Source organism: Hoplias malabaricus, chromosome Y, assembly GCF_029633855.1.
Source record: "Hoplias malabaricus isolate fHopMal1 chromosome Y, fHopMal1.hap1, whole genome shotgun sequence".
NCBI classification, from domain to species: domain Eukaryota; kingdom Metazoa; phylum Chordata; class Actinopteri; order Characiformes; family Erythrinidae; genus Hoplias; species Hoplias malabaricus.
Window position 1 is genome coordinate 66,492,190 of NC_089820.1, and position 25,473 is coordinate 66,517,662.

General features: G+C 46.2%; 2 protein-coding genes across 2 annotated transcripts in view; both read right to left on the reverse strand.

The window, feature by feature from the left end:
• Window positions 1-25,245, reverse strand: LOC136677814 (homeobox protein cut-like 1). The gene is made up of 10 exons (XM_066655465.1): window positions 25,164-25,245; window positions 24,172-24,912; window positions 20,451-20,531; window positions 18,816-18,917; window positions 17,952-18,493; window positions 14,821-14,980; window positions 6,844-7,140; window positions 3,646-3,834; window positions 960-1,230; window positions 1-864 (listed from the first exon to the last, which is right to left on the reverse strand). Exons 1-10 carry the CDS (start codon window positions 25,243-25,245, stop codon window positions 420-422), a joined length of 2,910 nt encoding a protein of 969 aa, XP_066511562.1. The 3' UTR covers window positions 1-419.
• LOC136678128 (protein CASP-like) overlaps window positions 1-25,473 on the reverse strand; it is a 161,258-nt gene that overhangs the window by 19,642 nt on the left and 116,143 nt on the right. The gene's annotated exons all lie outside the window — the stretch shown is intronic.

A 25,473-nucleotide genomic window follows, 5' to 3' on the forward strand; every position in this document is an offset into this window, starting at 1 on the left:
CTTGGCTTTGGCTGTGCCCACAGGAGGGTCCTCCTGGGTCAATCGAGGGGGAAGGACGAGGGTAGTGGGAGCCTGTGTACAGCTAAGTGGGAAACATCTGGAAACACCTCTGTTTAAACGACACTTTCTATGACATTATTTTCCTGCACAGTGTCAATTTAAATTCTTTTGCTGGGTTTTGCATATTTGAAGAAACAATAAAACATAAAATATAAAATGTGTGGTTTGCACACGTCACATTTTATGTTCTCTCTTGTCCCCCAATATGTTACGGTAAGGAAATAAACGTGTTAAAATGTACAGAAAATCCTTCTGCAGACGATTCGTTTTCACATAGAAAACCATCATTCAACCAGAGGCGTCCCAACTTTGGCCCACAACTGTGTGTGTCTGTGTGCACAAAGTGAAATAACAGGGGCTCAGAACTCCCATTCGGATGGATCCTCTTTGCTGGCTGCCTTCTCCAGCCTGTGGATGATGTTATTGAGGTTGGCCGCCTTCTTCTTGCGCAGGTTACTGTCCTTGGGGTTGCGTGAGGAGCTGCTGGATGCTGCTGGGGCCGTTTCAGAGAAACCGAACAGCGCCAGGCTGGAGGCGCCGCTCTGGCCGCTGGTCCCGGGCCCTTCGGCGGCTGAGGTAGTGGGGTCTCTCGGGGTCGGGGAGTGGGAGGGAGTGGGCTCTTTGCCGGCTGATCCCGCCTCCTCTGAGGGCTTGTTTTCATCTGCTGTTGTGTCCGGCTCTGTGCCGTCGCAACTGTCTCCTTCGCTCGCTTTGCTCGGCCGCACCGTGGGCGAGACCCCCTCAGCCGTCGCAGCCCCTGCTGCCTGAATCTCTTCAATGAAGAGCTCTCGGCGGATACGAGACCTGGTGAGAGAGAGAGACAGAGGAGAGACGTTTAAAGAAGGCCTCTCAATCCCAACTGTGCCATCTAAGGAGGTCCAGATTAGAGCAGAACTGACCTGTAGTTGTGGAACCAGTTGATGACGGTGCTGGTTTTGAGGTTGAGCTGAGTGGCCAGCTCCTCAATAGTTTTGGGCGAGGGGTAGGGCTTCTGCTGGTAGGCCCTCTTCAGAGCCTCCTTCTCCTCCGGAGCCAGAACTACACGAGGCTTCTTCAGCTGTTGCTGAGGATGATGCTGAGGGCTGCTTGCCTGAACAAAATCTGTCCCCTGCAGAACACTCTCCACTGGCTGCGTGTCGCTCATGGAGCTGTGACGTCGCTTCATGTAAGCTGCAGGAACATGAATAAAGGATATTAGACACATCAGCAAGCAGCAACACAATCCCAGCATAAATTATGACAATGAAGTGGTTCCAGAGACATGAGCCAAAATGTAAAAGACATGTCAAAGACCCTTTACAGATATTGTCCAGAATGTGTTCAAGCCCATATACATTTACCAAAGAATAACAGACATCTCCATCACCTATAAAACAAACAGAAAACGACCACCAGGGGTCAGCACTGCTTTACTGAACATCTGAAGTGTCTTCACTGGGAATCCTAGGACCATGTCATTTATTTTGATTGTGACACATTTTCCATATTTCAGCGAGCATTTTCAGAGTTTACTGCTCGACTGAGATTCATAACGCATAAACCTGGCTATTCTGATCGACCAATAAAAAATGAAATGGCTAAAAGCTAAAACAGCCCAGTAAAGTCTTATTCCAATTACTTCAACATGTGGAGTCAATTGCAATAGTTTATAGCAAGCAAAGTGTCCAAGAAAAATCGTTTTCAAAAATAAATACACAGTGACACGCTGCTGTACGCCATCGTTCCTAAGGCTACACAACACCTACGTAAGCCTTTCATGACAAATGACAGAGATGTTTAGGTTCATTCCAATAAGCGTCAGTCTTCATAAAGGCTGCTTTATTTCGCCGTAGAACGTGTTTTGAACTGCGGCCTGTTGGAACAAGCCTTTACATACGTTCGTGTAGGTTCAGGAGAAGCTTACGTATTTGTCAGGACCTACAGTAAAGTTTTACTCAAGCTCACTTTTACTCTCTAAGCTGGAGTCAAATGCATGGCTCTCCTTGAGGCCTGCTGCTATAAACTCTCCGAGTTTAACTTCGCCAAGGTCAAAAGCACGCTCCATGGCTCTAAGAGGAGCCCGTGGCCGGGTTACGAGAAGTCATAGCTCGGACATTAGTCTGCTTTATTGGGCAGCGGTCACTCGCGTTCTCTTTCTGTCCCCTGGCCTTCCTTTAGGACTGGTAATGTGGGGTCATGGGTCCTACTGCTGGGTTTGTCAGGAGGGTTCGGGGGACGTTTAGGCCCGCTCTGACCAGAGGTCCGACGATGTGCAGCTGTAGCCAAAGCCAAAGCTCAGCTGAGATGCGTGTGTGTGTCAGTGTGTGGGCTGCTGACCAGCCGCGCTTAGGAAAAGAGCAGTAATGTCATTCTGTGCCGGAGAGAAGCGTTAAACAGGCCTAATCACTCCAAGAATTTGCACTTAGCTTCACTTCGGGGGTTGGGGGAGTGAGAAAGAGAGCAAGAGTGAGAGAGAGAGAGAGAGAGAGAGAGAGAGAGAGAAGGGGGAGCAGTGAGACGTTAATGATGATGATGATGACGATGAGCACTCAGGACTTTGAATAAGCAGGGCCCAGCGAGGCCATGGCCTGTCACATCTAATGAAGGAAGTGACATGGCTGCGGCTGATGAGGGGCGACAGCGCAGAGGGGATGGCTCCTTTAGCAGGAGCGAGGGAGCGAGAGAAAGACAGCCATGGTGGAGGAGGGACGGATGAGAGCGAAAACGCAGTGGTGGCCTGTTGAAGCGGCGCCTTTGGCTACAAAATGAGGATGAGCAGACCATGGCGGACTGTTGCGCACTTTGTTCAGTCACGTTCTCGCTGGAATCGCTGCAGTTACGTAAACATATACACAGTGGCTAATCTGCTACCTTCTACATTCACCCACTGGCCCTTTTTAAGGGACACATCCACCACCTCATAGGTTCACAGTAATGGAGCTGGTTCACTGATGCTCTATTTATCACAGTCTCCATCAGCGGAAAGTGAGGGATCGGATATTCGTTGGCGACTGGACCATTCACAACGGGGCGAGGATACAAACAATAAGGGTGTTGTAGTTAAAGAGAGGTCCTTTCAGGGGCATGGGGCAGCGGGCTTGGGACTTGAGGCTCACCAGTTTCATTCACATGAACTGCAGGAAAAATTAGGGCAGGGGAGTGAAGGAACAGAGCTGTCCTCCTCCTATCCATGACAAAAGTGCCCTTGAGCAAGGCACCTAACCCTCAACTGCTCTTCAGGCTCAGGGGATGACTGCCTGCAACTCCAGGTGTGTGTCTGTTCACTGCCACTAGTGCCCTAGTGTGTGTTCAGATCACAAAATCCATTCTACTCCATTAGTTCAATAGTCCATTAACACCAGGTTTAGAGGTACTGATGTTGAACTCTACGAAACCCATTTAATTTGGACCATCATTCATGTTTATGCTTTATTAATATTCAGCTAAAATATTCACACCGGGCACTTATAACGTCCTAAAACACCTACAACACACAGACTTTGCCCTAATGCATGTTCACCGAAGGCATCTGAATGTTTAATGCTGACTACATCAGGTGACCAGCAAAGTCTTATTGTTCATTCTGGCCTCTACTTTTGTTCCTACCTTTCTTTTCCATGCGTTTCATGTCCATCAGCTTTTCAACGTTGCGTGGGTCGCTGAGCCACAGCTGCATACGCACGAAAGGCTCTCTGCCCTTCAGACTGAGCTTGTGCCAGGGCTTGGGCCGGGCCAGGAGATCCGAAACAGAGCCCTGCGTCAGGCCCAGGATCGTCTCTCCGAACAAGCGCTGACCTAAAACGCAAACAAACAGAAACTTATAAACACACCAAACATACATTCCACATTTATCCAAACCTTTTCAGAGAGAACACTCATCATCACTGTCCAAGGAAAAACACATCTCCATTTTTGTCCATTTTATTCTTTACTACATCATTTGAACACAACAGTTGTCCTTCACATTGTGTGAAAATAGGGCTGGACGATACGGCCAAAATGTATATCACATAAGGCTGGACGATACGGCAAAAAATTGATATCATGATATATTTCTTAAGTTTGGTCGATACGATATAATTCCAAATATAATTACACTATAAAATCGACTGTGTGATAAAGCTCACCCCTCAACCATCGCAAAGTGTAATGGTGGGAGGTGTTCTCTATGGGTAGAGTCGGGCGAGAGGTCTACGGCAATGTAGGGTCGACTCGAAATAACACAGAGGTTCCCTTTTGGTTCCCTTCCACCTTTTTTTACACACCAGACTTTACATCAATATTTACAATACAGGTGGTCCTCGACTTACGACGTTAATCCATTCCTACGTCGCGTCGTAAACCGATTTTCGGTGTAAGTCGGAACATACGTACATTCATTCATTCGTTATCTGTAAGCGCTTATCCAGTTCAGGGTCGCGGTGGGTCCAGAGCCAACCTGGAATCATTGGGCGCAAGGCAGGAATACACCCTGGAGGGGGCGCCAGTCCTTCACAGGGCAACACACACACACACATTCACTCACACACTCACACCTACGGACACTTTTGAGTCGCCAATCCACCTACCAACGTGTGTTTTTGGATTGTGGGAGGAAACCGAAGCACCCGGAGGAAACCCACGCAGACACAGAGAGAACACACCACACTCCTCACAGACATACGTACATACTGTAAGCACTTATCCTCCTCCTAACACCTATCCTCCTCGGTCCCGAGCCGCGTAACCGCGTATTCTTCCGCCGCGCCGCACACACCAAACACAAAGTTCACGTTACGACGTTTACGACACAAAACCACTGAAGTCAAAACAAGGCTTCAAACAGTAAATGGGAGATGTGTCGTAACCACGAAACACCGTAACTCGGGACTGACGTAACCCGAGGACCTCCTGTATATACATGCGCGCTCCATGATTACAGAAAATTAACAAAAACAAAACTCTCTATTAGCAGAGACAAAAAGATATAACGACGACCAAGTCATTTGAGTCTTATTACACACATGAGGTTATGTTCTCTCGCTATTCCCTAAAGAGGTCAAAGTGATTGTATCGTGGATACACAGGTTTCATAAACAATAATAATGTATATTGAAAATGTGTATAGATAGATATTGAATTATTATCCAGCCCTATGTGAAAATGTTACAATGAATGGAACAATAGAAACACTCCAAAATATATGGAATTCCATTTTTTTTACCCTGACATTCACTTCTCCTGTTTTGCAGAAACATGTATTTCTTTGGCCAAATCCTTGATCACACAGCACTCAGAAAAGTGTTTCACAACTGAAAGGAAAACGCAGCCGAGGATTAAGCTTAGTCTGTGAAACCTGTGATCACTTGACCATCCCCCTCCTTAATGGGGTCATCCACCACCATTTGTCGATGTACTCTATATCATAGCTTCCATCAGTGACATGTTACTGAGCAGATATTATTTGGGTGTTCTGCAATTCACAGCACAGTGGGGATACAAACAACGTAGTGGCATATTAATGGGTGTCGTAGCTAAAGCAAGGTCCATTTTCATACAGATTCTCAGAATGAGAGGTGTTGACTAGCATTGCGCTGGAGGTCTTCTAGACAGAGAAACAATCAAGAGCATTTGCACTCCTGACCGTGGATGCCAGCGGCACTGATTTGAGCCAATCAGCTGTGTTTTGAAAAGGTAGAACGGGGAACATACACTGTTTCTGTAAAGCACTGCATATGAGAGGTGCTCTATAATAAACTTGCTTGTCTTATTTTTTCCTTATAAAACTTTAGCGACAGAGAAGGTTAAAAAGGTTCTTATGAAGTAGAACTGCTTTTTCAATTAATTAAAAAACACAAAGCAACAGAGAAAAAAAAAAAAACACCGGCCCTGTTCTTGACACCAGCGCCCCACCTTCCTCCTACTTCTAATCATAACTGTGCTGTTATGAAAACACGAAGCCTGCAGATGGAAAACACCTTAAGCCTTTCTGAGAAGAGGAAAACAAATGTGTAATTCTCAGGCCATGCACAGGTTCAGAAGAGTCATCTCTGCTGTCGTGCCTGGCTTTTCTCTTCATCTTAAGAGCACAAGTCCTTCAAACAGGCCTAGTCCGTATGAAGACATAACTTCATCCTCAATTCAGAGAGTGGGAAAAGTGAACTCACTCTCTTTAACTCAATCAGCCGCGCTGAGGTCATTTCCCTGAACGCACGGTTTCCAAGACGGCTCTAATTTTACACGTTCCTGCCGAACCTTTTCCATTCATCGGTCAGGAAGAGGAAAAAGTCTCCTGGGTGAGTGTGGAGTGAGAGTAGTTAGTGAGTGCATTGGTGTATTATGAAGCAGGGTGCAGTGGGTTATCGTTGGCCTGTGGAGAGGTACCCCAACACAGCTGAAGAAATATGTGGGAAGAGGAGAACCAACATAGATCAGCAACCTCAGTAAAGGTCAGACTGCAGCTGAGTGAATACACCACACACAGGGTGGTTGGGTGTCCTTCTACAAGTATCAATTTGTAAACGCACCATCCATGTACAGTTTCAGCCCAAATATGGACACAACGGCGTCTGATCTTTTATTGCTTTTTCATTCAGGCGAGTGAAATGTTTTGGACCGTAAAACTACAGTCGGGACTCTATCGCTACGGTATCTAAGTAGATAGGCCACATCTATCATCTAGATCTATCATCCTATGACTTCATTATCAGAACATATTGGAATTGCTGGACAGAAGGAAGGCCATCTTTTGGAAAACTACCTCACAACACGCCCTACCTGCTGACCTAATCTCTGTTATGACATGCAACATAAATCACAGCTCACCAAGGTTGTTGTCAGTCAGCACCTCCTTGACCTTCTTGGTGATGGCGTAGGTGTCCAGCTCAGGCGACATGGCCACCATCTCCTGGATGCTGAGAGCAGAGGGTCCGAGGTTGGACATCGGCAAGGGCAGGGGCGTGCTGGGCTGAGAGCTCTCTGAGGGCTCGCTGGACTGGAGCTGGTCAGCCCCCGAGGTCTGAAGTCCCAGTGGCTCCCCCAAACTCTTCACCGATTCCTCGGCTGAGCTGAGTGGAGACTCGGGGGCAGGGCTGCAGCTGCCGGACGTCTTTGGGGTGCCTTCTGGAGGGCAGAGAGAGGAGACAATAATGATACAACATGAGTGTATGTTCTTAAATACCTGTTATGCTCTTATCCAAAGCAACGTACTATTCAATCCGGTTACAAACTCAAAGACACTTACTGGTAAAATGGTAAGTGTAGCGTTCTTATCCAAGTGAGCGGACTAAACCCTCACCTGCTGTAACCCGCCATGCAAAAACACTAGGCCTACAACAATAGTTTTGAATTACAGAAGGTCCAGTTTTATTCTAACATGTTAAAGTCATTGAACTGTCACAAAAGCAGCCACATAAAATGCTTGTAATTTAGATTCTGGCTTTGATCATCTCTCCACTCGGCTGGGGTATGGTTTGGCTGTTTGCTGAAGGCTGTTTACCTTCTGCTTTACACATAAAGTCCATTGTCTTTCAACAGTATTGTCCTACAATATGTTCTTCCCTGTTGTCCTACATTGCACACATGTTTGTAATGTTCTAGACATTATTAGCCCAACTGTTCAGACAGTTTTCACTATCCAACCTTCGTCAATATTTTATTAAAAGGATAATAAATGTAACAAACGACTCAGCTATTGGTCCGGATCAGTAAGGATGTTTACATTGGCAGAGATCTACTGTTAAGTGCAGAAAATGAGATTTTGGCAAGAACCTAGGAAATCTGATGATGGATGATGGGGAAAACACTAGGTTTATATATTTCCTATTAAGTACACAACATACGCAGTTCTGCTGTAGCTAATAAACACCCCAAAGAAGCAGCGTGTAACAGAACCCCTTGCCAAAGTTCCCCGCTTGACTGGAGTTATTTACTGGCAAATATTTATTTGGGAGTTTATAGGGATTCCAAATGTGAAGGAATGAAAAGAAAAAAAAAGACTCCCAGGGTTTCAATGCAGTGCCTAAGCTCTAGAGTTAGCTCCGGTCTTGCTGTTCCATCTGCTTTTCTTGGCGATAAATTACAGAGGCGTGGCGTAGGTGTCTTTTCCTGTCTCCCCCATTAGCCATTCTCAGAAAAACCCAGGTTTACTCAGTGTCCAATCCAAATGCTTCACAGACTTTCTCACATCCAGATCAGGTTAAAAGCCTGGACTAAAAAGGATTTCCAAAGCTGAATCACTACTGACACTGCAATTCAGTCCAAGACTAGCCCTAATCCATATTAGGAAATGGGCTGTATGTGCTATAATGTTTATAATCTACTGCTGACACTGTCATAAGACGGCTAAAGGGAGAGGGTCATCTCTTCAGATATTATGTTCTGTCAGGGACAACACACCATCCTCACAGAGAGACGGAGGGGGCCAGAGTGGCAGATTAATGACAGTCAGGTGTCCGGTACCCTTTGGCCACAATGGTAAACATTTAGAGAAGAGAGGGGTACAGAATACGTCTGAACACAGTTAGAGATTCCAGCAGTTATCATCATGCATTATTAGTGCAATTACAGAGGGAACATAGATGTATAAATAACATTAAATAAAAGACTCCTTTTGAAGTCCATCTTTCAGGGTCAGTCTCTGACCACAGGGCCATTGTGGTTAGAAAGGAGAACGCTAACTGCTCGTTCTGTTACATCAGCACACAGACCAAGGTTTGAAGTCATAGGGCCAACATGGTTGCAGCGCATCTACTTTTCCCGGTGAACGTGTCTTAACACGGTTGATATCCTCCTAGAGTGGTTTAATTCCTGATCTCAGGATTCTCTACAGCAGGTAGTCATCAGATTAATACATCAGACATGACATCTTTTCTGCTTACGCTGACAAGACTGGGTAGCAACTCAGGTTTATTTAAATGGTCAGTTGTGTAACCCTCCTCATCCATATTTGAATACAGAAGCATTATTCATGATGACGGTCGAATGTGTCCTGAAGGCCTGCTCGGAGGAATGCTCGTAGGAACGCTCTGTCTCTAATTAACTTTTACTCCACGCTAGAGCTGCGTGTGCAGTGGACAGCTGCTGGACTTGGATTGCACGCACACAACACACACACACACACACACACACACACAAGCCTGGAGTCCATCTGTCTCTATCTGCTACCAAAGTTAGTGACCACACTCTCAGTTTGGCCTATTTGGAATAGTCTTCTCAAAAGCAAACATAAAAGTCCTTCAGGGAAAACTTTATGTCAGACGCTGGAAAACTGCTGTGAGGATTTGATTGCAATCAGCCACTAGAGACATAGTAAATAACCTCACGGTGGATCGATATCTTTGGCTGCACTCTATCCCGACCAAAACACAGCCATAATTTGCGATAACACTTTCTGTACAGATACACTGGGGTTAACCCTTTAAGGGAGGTCATTAGCTGGGATTCTAACCTGTCTGCAATCTGGAGAGCAATGGTGTTATCCAAAACTACACAACAGGCAAGAGCTACACAAAGTGGACAAACTTCTCACAGCACACAATAACATACTGACATCTACATATCTGTTAAAACATCAGCAGTTTGTAATAATACCAAGCGATATATTACGCAGACTAAGGTGGGGCGGTGTAACTATAATACCATATACTGTGATTTTAAATAATGTGGACGGTATCTGAAAATGAGGGTGGTATTTATGTGTGTAGTGTGTCAATATCTGTACTGTGTTTTTAAATGCAAGGTCAAAGAGTTCATTCGTGTGCATTTAAGAGAGCCACAGGCAGGGGGTGCTGTGGGAGCCCACCAAATTTTCTCTCTATTAAAAAAACATTTTTATTATGGATCGTGTGTCCGTCTGCACCGTCAGGCCGTGCTGAACTGAACTGCACAGCGCCGAAAACCCTTCAATCGACTCACACATATGGGGCTCAAGCAGCCTGACAGTGCACTCCCCATAGCACTGTAGCACTGTATAATGTGTTAATATTTTGAGGCGCTATGATGGTATGAAAAATGTAGATACCGCCCATTCCTGGTGCAGACTCTTTCCAACAGAAATGTATTTCTGTTGCTGTTTTCTGTATAAACATGTTCCTTGGTCAACAAAGAGAAAACTCTGTTAGCTCAATTACACATCGATCCCTTTAACAAATGTATTCATCTTGCTAACAGAACATATGATTTTTGGAAGTGTGGCATCTCTACAGGAGACAAAGGAAATTCAAATGCTCTATTTCTCCTCTCTCTCTCTCTCTCTCCCTCCCACTCATCCCTCTCGGCAGTCCTGTTCTGCAAGCGGGCCACAAGTGAGCAGTCATGGGAAGCCGTCACTATCGATTAGCTTCCTGCCACGCCGGCGGAGAGAGTGCGAGAGATAGAGTGAGAGGGAGGGAGCTAGTGATAGAGGAGATATAGGAGGGGGGGAGAGAGAGAGAGAGAGAGAGAGAGGGGGAAGAAGAGCAGTCTCTTCACATCAGGCTCTCCTCCAGTGTTCTGGATGGTGACATGTGGCTCTTGCGGGGAGGTGAGGGGGGCTCTGGACGGGGCAGTGATGGCGCTGTGGTGAAGGCTGGCCTTCTGACATGCTGCCACTGACCCACGCTGGCCAGCAGGCCTCACAGCCGCAGCTAACAAGGCCCAGCGGGGAGTGTGTCCACTGTGTGTGTGTGTGTGTGTGTACATGTTTGTGTGGGTGGGTGGGTGTGCATGCCCGTCTCTGAGTCTCACATGTGAGGCGATTGCCTTTTCCTGCCATCTTGTTATTTTCACAGTCATGCAGCGAGGGATAAACACACGCCCCCCCAGAGAGCGAAGATTAACCCTTTAAACAGCAGCTTATTATTCACTTAATAAGAGAAAACTTCTTTCATAATTATTCAAGACCTCAGCGTAATTAAAAAACACAGTCTGTTAGAGTGCTGTAATTAGAGAGAGTTGATCTGAGAGGTGGTGATGGGAACCCGACGTCAAAACAACTGGAACAAAAACCTTTATTTCCTTGTTTGACATTATTTTAAAAAATAAAATCCAGCTACAATTTTCAATCCTTCGAAACCACGGTGACGGTGCACTTTCCTTTGGGCTCTATAAACTTTTAGGGTTAATTTGGGCATCCAGAACGCCTTCCAACCCATAAACTCTGAAACAAGACCACCCACTCAGTTGTTGTGGGCTGCATAAATCCAAAAACATGGGCTAAAATGAAGCGTTCAAATGTTGTGTCAGATCTGACAGACAGCCGAGACACTTTAGAACTGCCCCGCCCCCTCTGAGTCTCTCCAATCACAGTGCAGACTCTGCGCTAAGACGACCTGAATCTAAACAAAACAGACACAACAAGCAAGGAGAAAAATGGGAAAACGAGCCATGACTAAAACAGGCTAAAAGCACGGCTGTGCGCTCGGGGTCGAGGTGAAAAGGCGCTGAAAGCGGCCATTTTGAACAGGTGAGCACGCTGCTGTGGGGTTTGATCCTTGTGGTATTTTGCCAAAGCAGGTCACAAACATTTCACTAAGATCCAGATCTGATTCTTGACAAATTGGAATCTGGTTGTTTGAATCCTAGAGGCCTCAAAGACTGAAATCAATTAACATTTAAATATGCATCAAGTGTGAGTACTTTTCACTGCGACAGCTTGTACCATTGCACAGTGGATGTATTAATATTCCTTATTTTTCAATGTAATATTCACATTATTCATACTATTTGCAGCCAGATCAACTTAACTGTGTTTTCCCCGTTCATTAAAATCCATCAACTTCCATTTCTCCCTCTTTATGAGCTGCTTGACAGAAATTTGGCTAGGAGCTGATTTGAGAAAGAGGGGGTGGTGTTGGGGGGAGTGGGGGACTGGAGCTGTCTAAGAGACTGGACACGAGTCCCCTGTGGACCCCTCACCCACAGCTAGCTCTCCCCACTCCGCAGGCTGTGATTGGCCGGTCATTTGCATGTTAATGGGCGGCTGGAGAGCGGTAGGCTAAGGGGGTTTGGTAATTACCATGCATCAGTGTTAGCGTGGGGTAATTGATTAGAGCAGCACTATAGAGCCTCGAAGACCAATCGCCCCACACCCTCCCCCCTATCCCCCCCCATTCTCATTTCACCTCCATCTCCCAGCGCTGCTCAGCGGGGTTTAAAAATACCTCTTAAGGTGGCAATGCAGAATGTTAGAACCTAATGATAATGATATTCAATGAGGTGTGCACTCAGACTTTGACCATTTGCAAAGAAAAGAAAGAAAACATTTCTACTATGTATATTAACTTCACTGAATGATGCCCCCCACTCTAGTCTCTTTCCATGTCCTTTGCCCACTCTGTTTCAATGTCCCTCGTCCATTACGTTTCTATATTCCTTGCCTATAGATTTTCTACGTCTACGTACGTTTCTAAATCTCTCCACCAGTCTGTTTGTGTGTCCCTGGTTCCCCGCAGGGTGAGTAAGTCCACGGCACACATACACATCAGAGCTGCACCTCTTAATCTGTGCTCTTTGTCCAGCGTATGTTCGTTTAAGGCTCTAGCTGAAACGGATCCTGGCCGAGCTCCACGTGGACGAATGGGTGGTCAGTAACGTATGTAATGAGGAAGGGCCTGCAGTGTAACGACTGACAAATGAAGGAGATTTATTATCTACAGGGGAAGAGAACTGTGCACATGTGTGTGTTTGACAAAAAACCAATTTGGATGTCCAGACAGACAGCGGAGCAGACTCCCCTGGGACGCAGCGGGCAGAGACGGACGGTGACCTCGCGACCTTCAGGATATTGAAAAGTGTGTTTGGATTCAAGGGCTAGACATGGGCCTCTCTGATACGGCTCTTACTGACTCCTCAGGGGGGGAGCTGTGCTCCTGCTCCACTTCTCTCTACCACATCATTAAAAGACAAGCTTTTTTCACATTTGGCTTCACAGCACCATTAACCGCTCACACGGCCGGCTGAAACAAAAGAAGAAACTCACATAAACTCCCAATGCTACAGAATAAAAAGGCATTTTTACAGCGTGGTGGACACTGAGGACCATTGCGAATGAAAAGAGAGACTACAATGAAACAGAGAGAGAAATGAAACACTGCTTGTTTTCTGTTCAAATCAGCTGATGTAAGACCATTGACCCCATTTTTACGTTGTGTTTATTTACATTAACCACGTTCTTGTGAAGCGGGTGCTAACACACTGAAAATTATTGATAAACGTTTATAAATATGATACATAAGATCCTGCATTCTATATAGCTATAACTAAATGCACTATTTTAAATACAAAATCTGTAAAAAAAAAAAAAAAGAAAAAAAAAAAAGCCCTATTTATTGTACAATCTATGCTTGGTAATTTCTATTCCGTGGGCGCGGCAGGTTAGTGTCGCAGTCACACAGCTCCAGGGACCTGGAGGTTGTGGTTTCGATTCCCGCTCCAGGTGACTGTCTGTGAGGAGTGTGGTGTGTTCTCCCTGTGTCTGTGTGGGTTTCCTCCGGGTGACTGTCTGTGAGGAGTGTGGTGTGTTCTCCCTGTGTCTGCGTGGGTTTCCTCCAGGTGACTGTCTGTGAGGAGTGTGGTGTGTTCTCCCTGTGTCTGCGTGGGTATCCTCCGGGTGACTGTCTGTGAGGAGTGTGGTGTGTTCTCTCTGTGTCTGCGTGGGTTTCCTCCGGGTGACTGTCTGTGAGGAGTGTGGTGTGTTCTCCCTGTGTCTGCGTGGGTTTCCTCCCACGGTCCAAAAACACACGTTGGTAGGTGGATTGGTGACTCCAGTGTGTCCGTAGATGTGAGTGTGTGTGTGTGTCTGTGTTGCCTTGCGAAGGACTAGCGACCCCTCCAGGATGTATTCCCGCCTTGTGCCCAATGATTCCAGGTAGGCTCTGGACCCACCATTCATATCCTGATCGGGGCTGCATTGGGTCTGCATCCGACCTGAAATAATTAGCCACAAGGCAGGAACACACTATAGACAGGGCACCACACACACACACCTTTTGACTGTTTCACACACTCACCCCGTCACATCTGATTCTAAACCCTGATTGGCTGAGCAACATCCTAAAACACCTAGTTAAATACGACCCCCTAGTCGTGGGAAAATCACCGACATGTCAACTTCAGTAGCTTACTGCTCTAGTTCTGTAGCTTTCAAATAGTTAAGGATGTGGCCCTCTGTCCAATTTCCTTAGTCCTTATTAGCTACAGGCTCTTGTATGAATTCATGATGGAGTGTAAAATAAAGAAAACCGAGATCCTTGAACTTTGAGCTTGGGTTGGAGTCGCCTGGAAGAAGCTGATGTCAAGTTTTCTCACGTCAATCTGAATTAAGGCAGACTTGCAGCTCGCTTCTCCTCGCCACATCAGTCCCACACCAATCTAAGACGCTTTTTAATAAGTCTGAGCAACTTCCAGTGATGGAGTGAAGCAGAACTTAGTTTTAAGCGAATTTCCATATCTTCCACAGTCAAAATACAGCCCTAGGAAAAAGTTCTAATGCATTTGAAGAGAGAAAAGAGCCCACAGAGCAAGATAAACTCAAAATTAACCACAGGTATTGGTGAGGGAAAGTGGTGTTTGATAAACAATGGCGATGGATGCTGTATACATTGTATTCTACATGTGCTCATTTGTCCTCGGAGAACAATACAGCAACACATCTGTCAGAGAAATATATTTTCATTGTGTCTAGAGTTTATTTATTCATGTGAACAACCGAGCAACGCCAGCTGCCTCCTCGGTCGCATCTTCGAAGCTCGCAGGTAAACATCAAACTTGGGACTGTTATTGTTCTAAATTCTGGTGCTGTGAAAGAGCAGGGTGGTACCGTACCTTGCGTTTGGGCCGGCTGGCTGACCGAATTGTGGCCCAACTCTCCGTTGAGCCACAGCTGCATGCGGATAAAGGGCTCTCTGCCTTTCTGGGTCAGCTTGCTCCATGGTTTGGGCCTGGACAGCATGTCGCTCACACTCCCCTGAGACAGACCTAGTACCTGAGTTACAAACAAACAGAGGATGGGGGGGGGGGGAAGAACAAAGAAACAAAAAACAAAACAACATGTTACTCACTGCCCAAGTTTCTGTTTACAACAAGACCTTACAACGGCCTGTCCATGCGCTCAGGTTAGATGGGGCGGACCAGTAACAGAAACATGCACACAAGCAACCAGTCGGAAAACCCTAGAGAGCAGCCTTTACTCCATCCCACGCTAGCTCCAGCTGTACGTCTCAAATCAGGGGGATAGAAGAAAGGAAAGCCGGGCTTCGCCGAGGCCCGCGCATGGCTACTTTATTCCTGGCTCAAGTCCAAATTCAATAAGGCAGAAGCCAGCATTAAAGAGACGATGGTGCGAAAAAACAGGGTAGAATTTACCCAAAAGCTAATGCACTTATTGCATTAGAACAGCCCTTAGGAAAATAATTTGGTTTGCAGTGCTGCGTAATTGAATCCAGTTCAAAGTGGACTGCAGCGAAGATGTGTGAGGGAACTCTGCTGGAACTGATGTGCGGCTCAATGAAGGGGCGACGGCAAGGCCGAGTGTTGACTTTGTGGATAATTTAGTCACATGATAAATGAAAGCGATGTCTTTTAATATTCCTCAAAAGATGCCATCTTTCCTTCGGCCAAAATCGATATAAATTGGTCCCGGACCAAGAGTGGATGGGGATGCTGCATTTAATTGGGGAAATGGGTCTGATTTCTCAGAAATAAGATGGCAACAAGTAATATGAACCATTAGTCACGCTTGCATCCAAATTTCCGAGGACTGCTGCAGCATTTATCTTAATATCAAGACTGGATGTGCTTGATAAAGGCTTTGATCTCACGTTTTATTCTCTAAACCTCAGGAGACTGCGAGCAAAAGCTGCAAATGTAGCCTGAATGGGACAACACACACTCGAAACATATCCAGCGTCTTCTTACATGTAGGTTCTAAAAGCTCAGAGACACTACAGACTAATGTGTGAGTGGGAACAGGGAGTTAGTGCGTGTTAAAATTGGTGGGGGAAAGACAGAGAGAGGTAGAGACATATAGAGAGAAACTGAGAGAGAGAGAGAGGGGGGAGGGAGATAGAGAGAGAGAGAGAGAGAAAGAGACGGACGCGCAGCAGACCTTCTCTCCAAACGAGCGCTGGCACACGCCGCTCTTGGCCAGCTTCTCTTTGACCAGCTGGGTCAGCTGGGCCGTGTCCAGCTCGCGGCAGGAGAACAGCTCGCACTGCTCTGGCGGTAGAGGGGGCACAGGCGCTCTGGGGGGCCGGGCCGAGAGGCCGGAAGGGGGCGGGGCGTGGCCGGCGAGGGGCCACTCGCTCCAGTAGTGAGGGGCCTCGAGCAGCCGGGGGAGCGTCTGGCATAGAGACACAGAGAAAGGAGGGGAGGGAGCCACCGGTCAGTTCCCGAACATCCGGCACAGGACAGGGAGGCTGGCAGCCAGACGTAAATAGAGGAAAAGCCAGCCGCAGGCTTTTCACAGGCTACGAGGGCCGAGGCTGGGGAACAGCTAGGAGCGGACATTGCAACAAATGATAGTGGTATATAAAAAGGTTTTTCTGATGGACTGCTGAGCCTTTAATTTGGATGTTACACATTAAACGTACATAATGTTTATGGGGTTTTGTCCATCTGTAAAAACTCTTTAACATTGTTTGGGGAAGAAGTCTAGCCGTTCACCCACAACAGCAGAACAACAAACCAGCAGAAGAGCAGGAGAATAAGCCTAGCTAGCTGTTTGGACTGGAGAAACTGGAGAAAGGGGATTGAGGCCATAAAAGCATCCTCTTTAATGTCCATATTTCTTTCTTTTGTTTTTTTGAGGGTTTGAAATATTTCTCAGACTTAAAAATAAACATTAAGACGTGCACAGCATAATTCAAGATAATTATACACATAACAGGTTATAATTACTGCTGTCACTCTCAGATCTACTCTCACTTTCAGATTCAGAAGTAATAACTTGTGACAAGGTTTGGCTTCCGTAACACTGATGAGAGTGGATTTAAAGAAGGCATTTAGCCTGGGACTACGAAACAGCCCGTCAGGCAAGAGAACATCCAATTTGGATGATCGGCACTTATGTAAAGGCCTGGAGGACTGTAGGTTTGTTTTTGTGTGGATGGAGTAAAGGGACTATATGCCCTAATGGTTTATATTTAGATTGTTATGAGTGAGTCCAAACAAGGAAAAACAACAAAGTGGACAAACTTCCTAATGGAACTTTTCCACTGCATGGCACCTACGTGGCTCGTCTCGCCTGAATGCAAAACTTCTTTAAGTACTCGCTCGTGTGCTCGCAGTTCGAATTGAGCCGAGTAGGAACTAAATGTGACGTGTAAACTTTGCAGAGCACTGATTGGCCAGAGTGAATAGTCAATCACAGCGAAATGTAGACGTCCAACGCAAACTAACCATCTCAAAATCTCCTGTTTATTTTTGGTAAAATTATGCTGTGGTCTTTTGAAGAGGTTCAAACACTTCTTGGATTGGTGGGAGACCAAAGAGAACTGGGCACAGAGCCATGTTCGGCCAACCAACGAAGGGGGAAAAAAATAATAATAAAAATTATCACGCCAATACACGATGTCTAAATATCGGTTAAAATTACCACCATCGTTGTTGTGGGTTCCAAAGCCCTCGTTAAGTCACCAGCTACATTTCGGCAGTGGAAAGGCCACAAGGGACCAGGGCTGAAAAGCACGTTGAGGTGTGCTGAGCCGAGTCGAGTACCATGCAATGGAGAAGCGTCATAACTGTACCAATGATCACACTTTCGCCTGCCATGCAAAATAAAGTTGCCCAGGCTCTGTGCACGGATGTGAGACTTGGTGCAAATACAAGTTTGATGCAACCTTTCATGCAAGAGTAGCACACAGTCACTGCGGCGGCGATGTTTGCCCACAGCCATGCATGTCACAAACAAACAGGGAACAAAGGGCTCTACCTGCAAATACAATTAGACCCCTTACCTCTTTGGAGTCCTCCAGGCTGTGGTTCTCCTCAGGCTGGCCTTTGTGTCGATCCTGCTGCAGGCTACTCCACCACTGATCCCTCCAGTGGCCTCTGGAACTACCATCCAAAGCCCTGGCATGTTTGGAGCCACCATCCAGTAGGCCATCCTGCCCTGGGGATCCAGGTCTCTCTTTCTTAATGCTATTGTAGTCCAGCAGAGGGGAGGGTGAGGGTGAGGAAGGGGAGGAAGTGGCAAGAAGAGGGGGCTTCTTCAGGACCAGGGAAAGAGGGCTGTAGGCAGGCAGAGGAGCACCCAGTGTGGATGGCACCAGAACTTTGGGGGACAGCATAGACAGGTCACCCTGAGAGAGGGAAGAGATGGAGGACGAGGACGAGGAGGAGGATGAAGATGAGGCCTTTAGGACCGGCTCCAGAGCCGCCTGCTGGGCCTCCATTTCACGACGTGCCTGCTCAAGGATGGAGCGGATGGCTTCGTCCGAGCCAGTGCCTCCACTGCTGGTCAAGCCCCCGGATGAGGAGGGAGGGAGAGAGGAGTCAGCTGTTCACAGAGAAAAGCAGAACGTCAGTGCAGATGTAGGGAACATCTCTGTTGGAGTCGCTAGACTGTACATTCAACTGGCTGAACATTGGGGACTAGTCATTTCAGCTTGGTCTTCTGTGTCCATGCAGTATGTGAGAATTTAAAGACTAGTGAGTGCTATGTTATAACTTTTAAACTGGAATTTGCTAGAATTGCCCCGCCCCTTCATCTAAGTCTCTCCAATCACAGCACTGAACCTGCGTTTATGTGACAGCTCAAAGACGAGGTTAAACAGACGCATTGAGTAAAAACGGAAAAAAACGAGAATGGAGAGATTTACCTGTTTTCTGGACCTGCAGTTCCCGCTTGGCTTGTTCCAGGATGGATTTGATGGCTTCGTCCGAGCCACTTTCATTTGTGCGGATGCGGGTGGTAATGTTGCCTAAGAGGAGAGATTTAGGAAGATCAGTCAAACACAGTTTGAAAACAATCGCACTTCCATTTTCAGCAGCTTCCATTAAATAAACTCATTCTAATCATAACAAATGACCAAAACTCAATCCTTAAGAAAGCAATGACAATGTCAAAGACATCTAGCTGGTGTATGTGATTATACGTGTGAGGTGCTTTGAGAACATCTTAAAATAGGTCAGGAACGGCGTGACCTGGAAGTAACAGGCCATGTTTCGACCGAGGGTAAAGTGGTGCCCTGCAGTGCTGGAGTCAACCGCGAACCCCAGTGTGCTGTTATCCTGAGCTGAGTGTCCTTTAAAGGACTGCGCCTTTGTAAACGCTCGGTCCAACGCTACACTTTTATAAGACTTTTAAGCCAGGTTGGAATATGGATGACACAGCTTGAGGCCACCAGCAGAAAACCTTCAAATGAGCGAATCGGCATGTTTATTTGACCAGTGGAGGTATTTGTGTAACACCCACTTCTTGGAAAGGCCAAGCCGACACCACCCAGCCCCAGGCGCGCAGGCACTCGTTAAAAAGGCCTAAATTATATATTGGGGCTTTCGCCTGACGTCAATCAGACAGACGCTGTGGGGGAGAGCTAGGCTGGAGGTGCCCGGGACACATTTCTACACCATGGGAATGAGGAAGAAGCCACGGAGGATAAAAGAGGCTACGTTTACTGTCCTTTTTTCTTCGGGGATATATTTGGGCATTAATAATAAAATATATAAACAAGGGCAGTGCTCCAGTTTTCAGATCAAGTGTGCTACGTGAACACCCTTGTGTGAGAGAACTGAAAGCTGCACCATGGGTGCTGTTTCAAGAGGTTTAAAAGCTACAGTGAAGATACAAGGTTAATGTAGCTAACAAGTTACTGCGGCTAATACCCAGTGCATCATTTTAAAATTTTATTTTTCTTAAGGCACAGTCCTGACTGATATTAGCAAAGGCAAGAGAGTGGGGAAAGTGCACCTAATGAATACTTGGACTGAGCAAGCTGAATGTTTCATGAGGGCTACTGTGTATTGTGCACTTTTATTCAACAACAAATAAAACCCCTACAAATTATTTTATTGTTCACTGCATTCATTATGTGTTCCATCAAGAAAAAGCACTGCAAAATCATGCTTCAGAATCAAATTCCTTATGTTATTGGGGATAATATTATACCCAAATGTATGTAAGAGTTAAAATATGGAGATTCTGATGTTAGCGATTGTAAACACAGCGAATTAATTACTTAATTATCAGGGTTTTTTTTCTTTTTTCCCTAGCTCCAGACATTATGGCTCATTTGAGTGGGAAATAACTGACTATCAAAAGTTACATCCAATTTAAAACAGCCAAAACCTAAAGCCAAAGCACCATCCGAGATAAAAACATAGGTAAAGGGAAGTCACCAGAGTACAATGGTGACTTTAGAATTAGGAGGGAGGCAAAGGAAAAAATAAATAAAGCAACACCAAAGTAATAAATAAACAAAACAAAAACAAAACATCAGGACTAAGGGACACACCTGTCCGCGGGGTGCCTTCGGAGCCGGCTCTCCGCTTCGGACCTTCCTGAAACACTCGGCTAAGGGCCTGGCCTGGGCTCTCTGTCAAAATAAACGACAAAAAAGGGACGACAAGGTGAAAAGGGTGCGTGTGGCTCACTGGAACTGAGTACGCCAACATGGCCAGGAGGGTGGAGTGAGGCGGAGGGGTTGGAGATGGCTGACGATGGACCTGTCTGAAGTTCAGCACCTAAGGATGTTTATGTGAGTTCGCTGGTCACGCCTAATATCTTCATACTCTTGCGGAGTGAACCTGCAGTTATGAGCGTGAGAAGACAGGGCTAGCGGTGACTTCCGAACTAGCGACTTCCAAAAGCCAAAAGAAAGAAAACTCTGCTTCAGTAACTCGAAAGAGCAGAAGAACTTATCACAACACGGCTGACAGTACCACTCCAATTACAGTCATTAAAAGGAATGGCCCTGAAAAACACACCTAAGCCTCATCAGACTTCAGCAACTGTGCCTGTGACCTCCAGGGGGTCTTGAGAGTTGAGGTGGGGTACCACAAGGCCTGAGGGCTAAAGCTCAAAGGCTAAATGGGGGCTCAAATCATTGAAGGAGTTAAGGAATTTTAAAAGCTGTTTCTACTCAAACGAGAGGATTTCAGCAGCACAGAGAAGGCCTCTGAAAGACAAAACAAGTTTATGATGCTGACCTAACAGAGTATTTCACATTAAAACATCTAATTTTTAATTAGTTTACTATCAAAACCCCCAAAAAAACGTGCACACAAAAGATACGTGAGCTATGGGTTAACATCAGTAAACCTCAGCCTAGTCCCGTTATTTATTTGATTAATTATTCGCCTGCTGCGAGACTTGGAAAGCCTCCAAAAATGTTCATACCCAGAGGCTTAGCAAGACCACAGTTCATCTCTGGTGCCAAATTGTTGTAGTGCACCCTCCAGCCAAGTAAGAAGTTGCTCAGACACTTTCCGAAGCTTACATATGGCAGCAGTGGCTACTTGGTTGCTTCTGCTGCTCCTCACAAATGTCCAGTGCTCTGCCAAATAGGCCTATAATGCATAACGAGAGTGGACAGCCATGTGGCCAGTGGGTTGCAGCTCCCTGAAAACAGCGAGGCCTGCCTCGATCATTTGAAATCTAACTCAGGCTAGCTTTCCAACTCGTCTGGAACTTCCAGCTTGAGAAACACATCACCATGGGATATCTGACACTTTCCCCTTGGATAGTTATGCTATGGTTCAAATGGACGTGGAGAGTGATCTGAGGTCAGTCGCTGGACTGCATACTTTCTTGCTGCTCTGTAGCCAGAACTGGAGAAACCTATAGAAATACCATGTTTAATACATAGTAAATTTAGATAACTGATTACTATTTTACAACTAACAATACAATTATTAAAATTATTAAAATAAAATTATTAGGAATGCTCCCATAATATATGACTCATTGTAGACACAGGTGCCCAATGGGGCAAACGCAGCTTGTATACTCTCCAATGAAGACCATGAAATCAAAATATAAAGCCCCTCTGCATTGGGCTTAAATCAAGTGAACTGCATTCTCTGTTCACTTCATGTCAATAATCGAAAACTAGCCAACAGCTAATCAGTTTATGAGCTAGAACATCAGCCAACACCAGTACCTGACCTCACTAAAATTCCTGTGGCTGTATGCCATCAAGTCCTTTTGGTCTTCTCCAAACAAAGTGCAAGACCCTAGAGTTATCATATAATCTACGAAATTATATATGGCGCTTTTCCACTGCATGGTATCTGCTCTACTTGACTCGACTCTATGTAAAGTGTACACCTTGCAGAGTTGTGATTGGCCAGAGAGAGTTGCCATTCAACTCCACGCAATGCAGACATCAAGCACAAACCCTCCATCGACTCACAATGGCAGCTTGTAAAATGCGGGCTTTTGAAGAGGGTCAAGCGCTCCTTGAATCGGTGGCCAACAATAGCAATGGATAAACTCTACTGATCTGTCTGAACTGATGATGGAGCTGTGTTCATTTCCAAACAACAACAACATGCAAATACACGATGAGTAAACAATGCTTAACTTTACCGCTGCCGTTGTTGTGACTTCCGAAGTCCGTTGTTCCCGTTAGAGACGGGGTTTTCCAACATGACCAGCTACATTTCAGGGGGTAGCTGTGGTACTGGAAAATCAACCAGGTACCAAACAGAGAGTTGAGTCGAGTTGGTACCTCCAAAAGTGTGACATACATAGAAAATAATGAATGATACTTAGCTAGCAGTAATTGACCACAAATGGTTCTGTTGACAAAACGCTATCACTACCTGAAACCGCTCCCTCCACACAGCAAGGCCTTCTCCAATCATTCTCAATCAAACTCCAGCTTTTCATCTCATCTGGATCCTCAAGGGCCCTGGCGCACACTCGGGGTCAGACTGAGAAACCTGAGGCTTCTGTTATGTGATAGCCAATCGGGTGTTATCCCAGATTCCTCTTCTTACGGTTATGCAACAGCAAATACTGACACCTAGTGGTCTGTATGTATCTAAGACTGCTTCGGAGCATCAACGAGTCCATTCAGGGATTGCAAAGCAATTTTTATAGAAACCAAACGTAAAAATAAAAAATGATAACTTCCATAAATAGCCTTTGCAAAGATTTAAGGGTTAAAGATGGACAGGAGAGGTGATCTAAGGTCAGTATGGATTGACAGCTTCCCGACGGCCTGCATTCCTGGCGCTCTGAGGCCGGAACTGGAGCGAGCAACGTGGATCGAAACTCTACAGGACTTACCGTTGCCTTCCTTCTGGGTCAATACTATTGATCAGTGAAAGGTTTCGGTATGGATTAGCGCACGATGAGGACGGGCCCACAGAGCCTGAAGGACGATCGGAAGCTCGCTCGTGTGGAAATGAGTCGTGATGGAAAAGATGTGAAGGATCTAAACTGACGTCTGAATCGATATGCAGAGAGACGGAGGAGAGACGAGTTCATCGTGCCATATGCTGCACTTTTCTACACTCCAAACTAACAGGCACTTGTTTACTGCTTAATCCCACTTTCTCAAACTCGGTTTGATTAAGCGTTAATGTCTGGAAACTCAGATGTAATGGCCCAAATGCATACTAATGCACGCTAGTGTCTTAATGATGACATTCACATTTCTCAGAGGAAATCAAAATGGCGTGCAAAACTAAAAATTACGCTGATTCAAGATCAACAATTAGAGAAATACTTCACCCAAAAGTGCTGATGTGCTTAATAAGGACGAGGGAAGTGTGGACTCAGCAGCTGCATCTTTTAATGTGGAGGCTCTATTTCAGAGGTATTGAAACTTTCTTTGACCTCTGTTGCCAGTTTGTTGAGAATTGCTTCACCGCTGTTATTATCTGAGGACTTTGACTCCTTACTGTTATGAAAATAAAATAAACCAGATTGTGAACAATAAAATGATTGTGAAAAGGAAAATTGAAATTAAAAGGGAGTGTACATATTCATTTTGTCCAATTGTGCACCTTATTTGAGCGATAAAGTTTATACATTTTCATAACTATTGATGGTAAACCTCCGCTGTCCTTTTCTATGTATTCATGAACTGGTAGTTTGTTTGTAATAATGACACTAATTATTGTATGTGCTTGTCCACTGCTTTAATAAAAGTCCAGTTGATTTATTACCAGCACCATCTGCATTTTCTGGGTGAAGTGTTCCTCGAAGAACCAGGCACCACTCACCTCTTTGTCTCCCCTGGATGCTGCGCAGGGCCAAGATGTTCTGCTCGTCTGAGAGGAACTGCTTCATCTTGTGGAAGGGTTCCTTGCCGCGGATGGTCAGCTTGCTCCAGGGCTTGGGACGGGCCAGGATCTCGCTGACCGAGCCCTGTGACAGGCCCAGGACGTAGTGCCCAAAGACGCGCTGGCCGATGTTGTGCTTGATGAGCTGTTCCTTGACCTGGCGGGCGATCTCTGCAGTGTCCATGTCCTCGCCCTCGGAGGCGCTGCCAGCCCCCTCAGAGCGGCTGGGAGAGGGAGCGGTCCCCCCGTTAGCGTCCGGGCTAATGCAGGACGGCTGGTGGGGTGTTAGGGAGCTTTGGGCCAGCGGGCCGGGGGCGTAGTGGGCTGGGGCGAAAAGCATGGAGCCGTCCTGCAAAGCCTTGGAGTAAAAGGTCTGCATTAGCTGCCGTTGCAACAGGGAGTTCAGTGCCACTTTTCCTGCCAAAGGGAAGGCGGCTGCGCCGTAAAAGTCCTGGCCCAAACCCGTGGCAGGGAAATGGGGGTGAGTCCCGTTGGAGGGCGGATCAGGGGCTGGGGGCGGTCCCGGGGCCGAATTAAGCCCTGTCCCTGCTCGAGCCGAAAGTTGGGAGGATGTGGGAGGGGGCGTGGCTCCCTTCAGGGTGGGCGTGGCTGAGTTGGTGGCAGAAGGAGGGCCGAGTTGGCAGGGCGGAGTCTCCTCTTTCCCTTTCTGGCCGGCTGACCCTACAAGAAAGGGCAAACACAATGCATTATGGGGGGAGTTAACAAAAAAAAATTAAAAAATTAAAAAAAATATAGGGGTCCAAAAAAACAGTTTTCCTTTTATGTTTTAAAGCTGAGAAACTTAAATAATTATAGATTTCTTTTTTTTTTTTTTGCCAAGCCCCCCAGACAAGCTGCCCATGCATTTGTGGTTTGCACCTTTCTTGTAAGCAACAGCCTGGAAGGACAAAAGATCTTGGACATGGGATGACCGTCATGCAATTTGATGCTGCCATCCAGATCCGTTGCCACCAGTTTCTCTGTATGTGGTGAAGTGAGGCAGAATTGGAGCATGGTCCAGTCAACTCAATCGGCTATGCCTAAAAAGTGTCGGGGGCTTTGATGGTCTAACAAAGAATTGGTGCTGGCCTCTGACCTTTATAAATGTCCGTTCCACTCCGTTCCTCCTACGTGACTGATGTACATTAGTGCATTAACCGTACAGTCTCTGCCGATGACGCCTCCATGACTCGACGAGACAAAAAAGCAGGTGTTCTTTCAAAAACAAGAATGTTAAAAAAG